Raw genomic sequence first — 10,846 nt, 5'->3', positions numbered from 1 at the left:
AAATGGGGTCTGAATTTTGTGTTTTTTTTCTACGACAAGAACCACAATATTGATGTAATTATAATTATTATGTATAAAAAAGTATTTGAATACTTCGAGGTAAAGGTGTTTGTAATGATTTGTTTTGGTTCATGTTTACTCATTATAATGAACCAAATTAAGGCTCAGTTTCACATACAAGGTTTAAGGCAAATCCCAGATTAAAATAAATATTTGACCTTGAAAATAGCTTGATACAATTTAAAATATATCAGTGCCATTGTTTTCTTTCAAGATGCACAGCAGTAATGTTTTACATAAATAGTTATGTAAGCAAATTAAATATCTTAATTTAACTAAGGGATAGTCCCGGGTTTAGCTAAACCTTGTCTGTGAAATCGGGCCTTTGATTGACAAAATTACAAAGAAACTGAATAAACAATAAAAGCCACCACAGAAATTCGAACGTGATGGCTTTTAGAGGTGGGATATTATGACATAAAACATAAAGACCCATTTGCACCAAATTGAAGAAAACATGTGCTCAACTGCATTTGAAAAATAGATTTAATGTAGAAATACGCTCGGTACATTTTCAAAAGAGGAACCGTGCCTTGAAGGAAACAGAAGAGTCAATGAAATATTCAGTACATTCTTGCATTCTGAAGATGTACCTTCAGAGAAAATATTAATGGGAGTGAAGATGTGCATATATTGAATAATCATTTATATCTTGAAGCAAAAAAGGTCACAGTGATTTATATGAACCCCAAAGAAGTTCAGCATTAATGTAGCCAGTAGTCACTAGAATCAAATCATCACCCTGCACACGTTTTCTGCCGAAAGTAACATATTTTGGAGGTTCATTTAAATCATTCTGGTTAAAAATAGGTATAAAATAGTTAGAGGTAGTTTAAGAGATTTACTTTTATATTCAGCACTAGACATGACATAAGGTGAACAAAAAACGGAATATGCATCTTTGCAAACTAATGTCTTGCATATAGTTTGGCATATGTTGTGAAACAAAAACAGATATTCATAAGACATTTGAGGACTTCATTATTCAGTACAAAATTAAATGAGCAGATTTTATTTTGTCCTTCATAAAAATCATCAAAAACAAAATGTTATAATTGATAAAAGTTCCTATATATATTAATTTATTTGTAAAGGTTAATTTAATGCTATTGTGTGCAAATCAAGTAGTTCATGTGTTCAGAGTATTGTAGGAGTCTAGACTGTCAACATCTGAGCCTCCGGTCACTTCTTGCGCATCTGCGTCCATCTTCCCTTCAGCAAAGTTAATGAACACCTGAGGAAGCAAAGCAAGATGATTACTGTCCACTCTCCACATCATCACTTCTCTCTTTATTCCCTCCCTTCCTTCTAACATCAAAATTCTGTCATAATTTAATTAACCTCATGTTGTTCTAAACCAGAGGTGCCCAAAGTTGGCCCGCTGCGACCTTTATTTTGGCCCGCGATGCCATTTATGGTAAGAGAGGTAAAAAAACGGCAATCATGCAGATTTTATTTTCTGATTTGACATAATATTTTAACATTTTACATGAAATGTTTTTGAGTGACAGTGATGTACAATGATGTCAAATTAAAGGATTCATTATTTATGATTAAGCGAATTTGACTCTTATTTGCGCAGGCCTACTGTGACTCGCAGAAACGGCGCGAATTGCAACAAGGAACGTTAACATTAATAATGGAGAGAGGGCGGCAGTGGCACACAGACAAGAGACATTTTTAAAAAAATTGGCAAAACTATTTTCTTTTTACTGAGGTTAATTCAAAGGCAGTGTGTCTAGTTTGCAAACAGTCAGTCGCTGTGTTGAAACAGTACAATATTCGTCGTCATTATGAAACAAAACATTCTTCGGCTTTCTCAAAGTACAGTGGAGAGGCACGAAAGCAAGAGGCTAACAAGCTGCTTGCTAAACTTCGATCGGAGCAGAGTACACTGCTACGTCCTCCGTCGGCTCAAGAAAATGCCACACGGGCCAGCTATCAAATTTCTGCATTAATTGCTAAAGGTGGAAGGGCCTTCGCAACTGGAGAGTTTGTCAAAGAATGCCTTGCAGTAGCTGCAGAAGCAGTATGCCCCTCTCAAATAAGAACATTTTCGCAAATCAGCTTGTCAAGGAATACCGTTACCCGACGCATAGTGGACATGGCAGAGGACATTGGTGAGCAAATCAAGGCAAAGGCAGCAGCCTTTTCTGCCTTTTCGATAGCTTGCGACGAGAGCACAGATATATCCGATTACGCACAGCTGTTGGTATTTTTACGTGGAGTAAATGTATGTTTGAAGTGACACAAGAGCTTGCTGGCACCGAGACTCTTTCCGGGACTACTAAAGGTGAGGACCTTTTCTTTGCGGTTGAGCGCGTGTTAAGAAAGAACGAATTAAAATGGAAGAATATGGCCGGAATTACAACTGACGGAGCCCCAGCAATGGTAGGGAAGAAATGTGGCCTTGCTACGTTGGTGTCTCAGAAAGTCCATGAGTGTGGGGGGAAAATCGTGAAGTACCACTGTATTGTACATCAAGAACAGCTATGTGCCAAATCCATTGGGCTTGTTGATGTGATGCGTGAAGTCGTCAAAATTGTGAATAACATACGCTCCAAGGTGCTGACTCACAGGCAGTTCAAGGTACTGTTGGACGAGATGGATGCGCAATATGGTGATGTGCTGTACCACCAGGAGGTTAGATGGCTACGCCGAGGAAAAGTTCTCAAGAGGTTTTTTGAGTTGCGTGATGAAATCAGAGCTTTTCAGGAAAGCAAGAACAGTGACTTTCAAGTGCCAATGGACCAGAAATGGCTTTCTGACCTTGCTTTCCTTGTGGACATCACAGAGATGCTTAATGTTTTGAATGTTCAGCTCCAGGGAAAAGACCAGATTATTACCCAGCTTTTCGATCATGTCAAAGCCTTCAAACAAAAACTACTGCTGCTCAAAAGACATCTCTCAGCAGGTAACATTCATAGTTAAAATATTAACCATTTTATATGCAGTTATCAGCTGTATTATTTTATATATTTGTTAATAAAGCTAATAATGTTTTTTATAAAGTTCTTTTAACTTGTGTATTGTCTTTTAGCTTTTTGTCACTGTTTGACATACCTGCTGCATATCGTTCAAATCACTACTACACGTCTCTCACTGTTTCCTCTCTCTCTCTCTCTCTCTCTCTCTCTCTCTCTCTCTCTCTCTCTCTCTCTCTTCTATCCTTAAATTCAGGTATATTGGCTCATTTTCCCTGTCTTAGAGAGGCAGGAATGATGAAAGATAAGGTACCCGAGTACGATGCTGTTCTCAGCAACCTTATCCAGGAGTTTGACCGTCGCTTTGAGGACTTCAGAAACAGTGCCGCTGATTTTGAATTGTTTTCTCAACCCTTCACCATCAGTGTGGACACAGTCAGTGATGATCTTCAGATGGAACTAATTGACCTTCAGTGTGATTCAGAACTCAAACACAAGTTCAGGTCCCAACCGTTGATAGACTTCTACAAATGTGTCCCAGCAAACAGGCTCCCAAAGATGTGCAAACAGGCACAAGTGATGCTGTCTCTATTTGGCAGCACCTACCTCTGTGAACAGACTTTTAGTCTGATGAATTTGAACAAGTGTAAACTGAGAAGCTCACTAACTGACTCTCACCTACATAATGTACTGACTTTGTCAGTAAGTCAGCTGCAGCCCAATATAGAAAAACTTGTGAAAAATAAGGACCAGCTTCATGTATCTCATTAGAGGAGACTGGCTACACTGCTATTATAGCTTGATTAGCTGTATTAGGAATTGATTTCATGTGCACTCAATTGCACCGTTTCTCAATTTGAATTGTTATTTGTATATGTGACTGTTTCTGTGTTTTAATTGTACACAACTTTGTACATGGCACTGTTTCTATGTTCTGAATGTACTTTATATAGTGTACAATGTAAGTTATTGAATATTGAATTGTAATTTCATTGAATTGTAAATTTCTAGTTTCATTGAACTATAAACCTTGGAATATAAACTGCATTCATTATACAAATCACAGAGTAATGTATTTACTATATCAAATGCTAAATAAGTCCTAAATAAATGGGATAAAACTTTAATTTAAATATTATACAGTTTGGTATAATTTCAAAGATATTTCGGCCCACGGCCCTCAGTCAAATATTTTTTTTTGCCCTTCATAGGAAAAAGTTTGGGCACGTCTGTTCTAAACCATGCTGTTTTTGCGTGCAACACATTCTGAACACCTGGACAGAATTGACAGAACATTTTGTTTCTCAGTCAATCGTGCAGCTGTAATGATATGTCTCACCTCATCCAACGTGGTCTGGCTGACCGAAAAGTGTTGGATTTGCAGAACAGCCTTGTTGGACTCCAGCTGGTTAAAGATGGACGCCACACCACCAGGAGCAACAGGCACGTGATACTCCACCATGTTGGAATGATGGTCCTTAATGGACGAAAATAGTATAGTCTCAAGCAAAGATAATCAATCTTTCCAAATGCATAAGGCATTCCTAAAAACCCCATGCATATTTTCCTTTAAAACAGAAGTTACAGAATGTAATATTAAATCCTGCTTTATTGAGCTCTATATTGCTTTCTCACCTTTAGGTACACGCTGGGGAAGTTTTGCTGCATGAAGTTACTGATCATATCTACATCACAGGAGGCGCCGGCTAAGTACATTTTAACAGTGAATCCTTTGCCAAACCTGTCAGATAAATACAGATTATTGCTTCGCCAGCGACAAAATTATGAAATGTCTGCAGGAGATATCAGGGTCTAGAGCATCAATAAGTGTGAAAAACGTGAGATAAAGTTTTGCCAGAAGAAAAGCGATGACTTGGGCGTCAGAAGCTGAACCACTGACCTGTTCTTGATGTGCTGCAGGGATCCAAGACATCTGAACTGTCCTTTTACCATTATAGCCAGACGGGTGCACAGGGCTTCACACTCCTCCATACTACAAGACACAAAACAACTGGGTGAAACTCTCCTAAGACTCGTCTTATTTGTCAAAAAACAATATTGGCGGAAATACAATTCTGAAAAAAAACGCCATAACAAATGCACAATATCTGCTTATAAACCTGGTCCTGGGTGCTGATACCAGGATAGACGTTTTGGAAGTTCATTTAGTGTCATTTTAAGATTTAAATCAAATAAAAATGCAAATGCTAATGTAGAAAAAACACAAACAGTCCTACCTGTGTGATGTCAGCACCACGGCACATTTGCCCATCACCTGCTCCTGGATGATTCTCCAAAGGTGGCGTTTGGAGCGTGGGTCCATTCCAGAGCTGGGTTCATCCTAAGAGGTTAAAGAAAGTACAACATAAGTGGAATATTTCTTCCAGCTTACAGAAGCAGATGCAAACCCACATACTCTCCAGGTGAATTCGATGCTGAATAACTGATGTGCTGTGAGAGTTTGGCTGAACACAGCACACCTACACATTTCAGAGGCGTTTAACATTTTCCTTACTCAAAGCCCTGCGAGTAAACGCTCGACACAGCATATGCCAAGCGGTTATTGGCAACTGCAACTTGCTAGCATCAGCTGGCAGGAGGATGTGCGTTGTTTTGCTTACCAGTAGAAGGATCTGAGGACTTCCGATGAGGGCAAGAGCTGTGGATAGTTTCCGGCGTGTTCCGCAACTGTAGCTTTCGCTCGTGTTGTGTCTGTGGTAATTTAGCTCCATCGTGTGCAATAGATAGTTCACGACCTGAAGATGAAAACAGTAAAAATATAGAAAATGTATCATGTGGTGAAGTATATAATGCTTCAGGGTTGCCAGATCCACATGACAAAATCAGTCCAGATGTGGTTAGAAACCAGATGTGGTTTCTAAGCCTGTGTGTCCACCGAAGCATTTTTAAGTGGCTGAAAAAGCCAAGCACTCTTCTGAAAAGCAGTACCGTGCCTTAGCAAGCAACTCTTCTACTTCAAAAACGTCTAAATCTTCACACATTTACCGCAGCATATTCCGCATCTACGGATCTGTCAGAATTGCCATGTCTTTTTGATATTACCGAAGCAGTAATTGGCCCAAAAGGGCTTAACAAGTTGTTCTAACACATTAACTGTGCAGTCATGACAACGTAATGAGTCACTTCGAATAATGTTTTGATTAAATGCCTGTTGACATTTGACCCCAAACACAAACTGTGTCATGCCTTCTGCATTCATTTCACTAACTAGATTCATACATCAAAGATTCCAAGAACACGTTCTCTGCATTTAAATAGCTTCACATAAACCTGCAAGAAAGCGTAAATGGTCAGGGTGCACATACAGATCATCCTTCTGGGCCGGCATCGTACGCTTCTCTCAAGACATCAGAATTTACCAACCGTTTCCTCTCAATCCTCTGCTAATCCAAGTTAATGGGCCAACCCACAGAAGCAATTTTAAAGTCTCTGCAGCTCTTACACAAAGACATTTGCTAGCCGAAAGATGACTGATAGCGTTCATAGACTCTTGAGTCGATTCCTTTGATGACCTTTTTATTGCAGGGTAACGTCATCATTAAATGGCAGAAGTTTTACTTTATTTTACTTTAACGGGTTGCACTTTATATTGCCCTAAATCAAATGTAGGAACAGTTTACCCAACGTTATGACCAATATGTAACCTAACAAAGAAATTCACACGGCTTTCGAACAACTTGTTTTCTGTCACTTCATGAATTATTATATGAGTTATCTGTGCAGACTAACCAACGCCCAAAGCATCGGCGGAGACAGCCCACAGGCACAATAGAGGAGGGTACGACTGTGACAGTGAGGAATGTGTGTGTTCGAGCATGTGCTCATAATGTCATAAATGCGTGTCACAGCCCGTGATCCTAATTGAGGTGATATTTTTGGCTCAAACTTAATCTTTCTAGATCAAAATATTGCAGGATGTAATAAAGAGTAAACGGAGATAAGCCGGTGAGATTTATCTCCCAAATACTTCTTCTGTCCTGTTTATTTTTAGCAATTTAGCTGGTGAGAACAGCATGGCCAATTGTGTTGTACGAAACAGGCGGTTCAGACTTAAATCAGATTTCAATGAACTGCAATCCAAGCCACCGGAAAAATCTGTGTAATGTAGTGTAATCTGTTTTCTACACAAAATCATCACACGTGATATAAAGAACATTCTGTAAAGGATAATCTTAATATCCTCAATAATTTAAATAGTCAAATTAATGGTTGAAATTTAACTTTGATGCTCATTATCACAGAGTTTTGAGACTAGCCTTGTTTTCAAAAACTGGGTCACAGTTGAATTTCTTAATAATAATACAAATAATAATAGGAATTCTGACAAATGAATTATAAGTGATGTGTCAAGTTGCAGCAGTAACATATAATATGTGGTCACAGGTGTGCATTTATCAAAATCCGATACCCCAACCAGATCTGAGTCTGAACCATCTGTTTAAGGGCTTAACAATTTATCGCAAATATGCAAGGATTGCAATAACTGAAAGATGATCATTTTTGTACTGTCAGTGAAGTTTTAGGTCGATGCACAAAGCAGACTGGAACGCAAATGGTGTGTGCATCCTCATGCTTTGATGTGAAACATTAATAGTTTTATTTTAATATAGTTTAAATTATTTGTACAACCTTGAGGCATTATTGTATATAGAATTATTTAGCAAGCTATCCCCGTTTTTTCAATATTGTGCAGCCCAAATTTGTTTAATAGACGTTTCATCGGATGCACACGCCTGGCCCGAAGTTAACTTCTGGTCTGTGTTTGGTTGTAATAAAACAACTTATTTTATATTGAATTTATATAAATATTAATTTATATATTACTGGTTTTAAATTAAATTAAAACTCTTATTGATTCTTTGCAGAGGTCTACCATAAGTAAAGTTTGGGCCACATAACGTTTATGTGGTTAAAATGTCTTTATAACACAATCGATATTGCTGCTCTTAACAACTGATAAAAATCCATTCAAGACTATTGTTAAGTATGCACATTATTACCGCTTGCTTAGATGACACATTTCCATAGACCTTTTTACAGTCTTTAGTAAAACTGATAAAGATTTCATATCTGCAGCCAAAGGCAAGTTTTCCTGCTGCTTCCTAATAGTCCTGAGAGAATGCAAGATTAATTAGCTTCCTCATGAATCAATGTGGAGCAGAGCCAATCGCTTCCTGTCAAATGCAATACTCTGACTATACCAAACTATCTCTTCCCTGCGATCTTTTAAGCTAAGACCAGCATGAATTACTTGATAGATGTTGGTTTGGTGCTGGTCAAGTTGGTAGATCACTGCTCTGTGCTATTCACAATCGGATCAGTTCGCCCAAACATCTTGCTGGTTAAGCTACTGCTGATAATTTCCTTATAAGGGACAATAAACCTGTTGTTCATGAGCGTGGAAAGATGATGCCGGGCTAGGTGAACAGATGCAAAATGTCTTGATGTTTGAAAAATGTAAAAAATTAGTTCTGTCGTGATGTAACAAACAGCTGGTGTGTTTCACAACTCATCTCTTGTCCTTCATCACCTACACGTGCTCAGTTGCACAACACACAAACTTGCACTTTTTGTAAGTCACTTTGACCAGAAAGTGGCCTTTGTCTGGACAAACAAGGACTTTAATACAGATGCAACCTTACCCGGTCAATTTCTCTCTTGGAAATGCCCCTGATGCGAGCGTAAAAATAGAGATGTTCCTCGCCGGTCAGAAGGTCATCTAGAGCGTCCACCTGGGGGCAGTAACCGATGTTTATGCCCTCTTTCCTGCAGTCTATGATGTCGACCATTCTCCTACGGACACAGGTCATTGAGATTTATGAGCACGCTGTGACAACCCAACACAAACGTCTTGCAAAAGGGTTTTAGTGTTTCAAACATGGTGAAGTACAGAAAAAGCATTACCCGTCAACGTCACAGATCTTAGCCGTGCCTTCGGTGGGGCTAATGTCTCCTGTCAGCATCTTGAAGGTGGTGGTCTTTCCTGCACCATTGACTCCCAGCAATCCAAAACACTGAGGAAGACAATGATCATTCATTCGAATGCTTTGCTCTCATCAATTATTCCTAACAGCTAAATCATAAAACATCTATGAAAACCCTTTCAGAGGGGAATAATAATGCATATTATATTTCAAGCGTCTTGAATGTGTGTGAATGTCTAAATGCATTTATCCTCGGCACATGTTTAAGACACATATTCTTCTAACAAAAACATGTTCATCACACTTTTCACAATGCAATCCCTAAAAAATTTTTCTTATCAGTTCATCTTCACTTAGAAATATGTTGCATTACAGAAAAATGGTGGCGAAGGCAGTTTCATGTCGACTTGTTAAAACTTCTGTTTTTGTGTAAATAATGTCAGTAATAAATGTTGATACACAGACCTCCCCAGCTGGGATGCCCACGGACAGGCCCTTGACAGCGTGAACCCTCCTCTTCAGTTGCTTGTAGATCTTACTCAGCTGGTTAACCTGAAGAATATCTGCACTCGCAGCACCACTGTCCACTCGCAGGCGTTCAGCTAGCACATCTTCATCATCATTGGGACTATAGATCTGAGCAACGATCTTCTCACGACAGATTAGCCGGCTGTGAAGGACATTTTCAAACTATTTTCAAACAATTTCTCCAGTAATGGTTGTTGTTCAAGCACAATGACTTTAAAGGTGGGAACACCACTGGCATCACCAAAACCACAATATAGGGCTGAAGAGTATTTCATGATACCAATTTCACTATAGCAACTGAAAATAAATCATTTTCTTATTGAAAAAACAACCTCACAGCTGTCTCAGCAAGTAATGTGACATATAAGAAAGTAGATTACACAAATTTACACCGTATTGACTTCCATAGTAGGAAAAAGCCTGTCTGGATAAAATCATTACTCCAAATATCTTTCTCTGTGTTAATCAGAACAAATACATTTATACAGATTTGGAACAACTCGAAGGTGTGTTAATGATGACAGAATCTTCATTTTTGGTATCCCTTTAAGCAATTACAATTTTCACACTTTCATACCCCAAACAAAGTATGTAATACTTAAAGGTCCAATGTGGACCTATTGACAGAAATGCTATATAATGAACATAACTACGTATGTCTTCAGAGGTGTATAAAGAACTTACATAATGAAGCGTAATGTTTTTATTTTCTTAGAATGAGCGATTTCTAACTATATACACCACAGGTCCTCTTGCATAGAATTCCACATGTTGTTTCTACAGTAGCCCTAAACGGAAAAACTGCTCTACAGAGCACGTTTCCTAAATACGTGATCTTCTTCAACAAAAAGCAAAAACGTGACGACATCTCAGTTCTGTGTTAGCCAGTGCTCTGTGCTAACACAGTGCTTCTAAAGCTAGGGGTGGAGTGAGCCATTGGTTGCAGTTCTCAAACTCACAGCTAGATGCCAATAAATTTCATACATTTGACCTTAAAACTTTAACATGCCGAAGCCTCAGGGGCGTACCTGACTTTGCGTATGAGTGACCTGTTAATTAAGAGGCGGAGCGTGAAGCAGATGAAACCCTGCAGGAACAAGGAGACGTACATCCAGCCAAGCACATCCATGCTGAAAGGGTTTTTGTAGGCGTCCACCCCATAAGCATTCAAGATCTGAACCTGCATGTCAATCCGTGCCAGCTCCATCAGCCCGTTTCCAAAGCTGAATTGAGGGAAGACTAGAAACACGTTGCTCATGGTTCGGTACACATCCTGAACATTCTGTAATGTAAAAAAAAACAAAAGTAAAAAAAATACGTTACTCAGATCCTCTATCTAATACACGTAGCTGTACATTTGAATAGCTTTATAAATATGAATAATCTCTA

General features: G+C 38.7%; 1 protein-coding gene across 1 annotated transcript in view; it reads right to left on the bottom strand.

Moving 5' to 3' along the window:
- Positions 1 to 527: 527 nt before the first annotated feature.
- abca12 (ATP-binding cassette, sub-family A (ABC1), member 12) overlaps positions 528 to 10,846 on the bottom strand; it is a 34,317-nt gene continuing 23,998 nt past the window's right edge. Inside the window, exons 36-45 of the mRNA XM_079463836.1 lie at positions 10,486 to 10,739; positions 9,395 to 9,599; positions 8,910 to 9,019; positions 8,648 to 8,798; positions 5,606 to 5,740; positions 5,222 to 5,325; positions 4,885 to 4,977; positions 4,620 to 4,725; positions 4,324 to 4,461; positions 528 to 1,294 (exon numbers count right to left, since the gene is read on the bottom strand). Coding sequence (XP_079319962.1) covers positions 1,190 to 1,294; positions 4,324 to 4,461; positions 4,620 to 4,725; positions 4,885 to 4,977; positions 5,222 to 5,325; positions 5,606 to 5,740; positions 8,648 to 8,798; positions 8,910 to 9,019; positions 9,395 to 9,599; positions 10,486 to 10,739 — 1,401 coding nt within the window. The 3' untranslated portion in view covers positions 528 to 1,189. The remainder of the gene's footprint in view (positions 1,295 to 4,323; positions 4,462 to 4,619; positions 4,726 to 4,884; positions 4,978 to 5,221; positions 5,326 to 5,605; positions 5,741 to 8,647; positions 8,799 to 8,909; positions 9,020 to 9,394; positions 9,600 to 10,485; positions 10,740 to 10,846) is intronic.

The sequence above is a fragment of the Barbatula barbatula genome (genome assembly GCF_947034865.1).
Source record: "Barbatula barbatula genome assembly, chromosome: 9".
NCBI lineage: Eukaryota > Metazoa > Chordata > Actinopteri > Cypriniformes > Nemacheilidae > Barbatula > Barbatula barbatula.
Note: the sequence above shows the minus strand (reverse complement) of the source record. Positions and strands in the feature narration are given on the sequence as shown.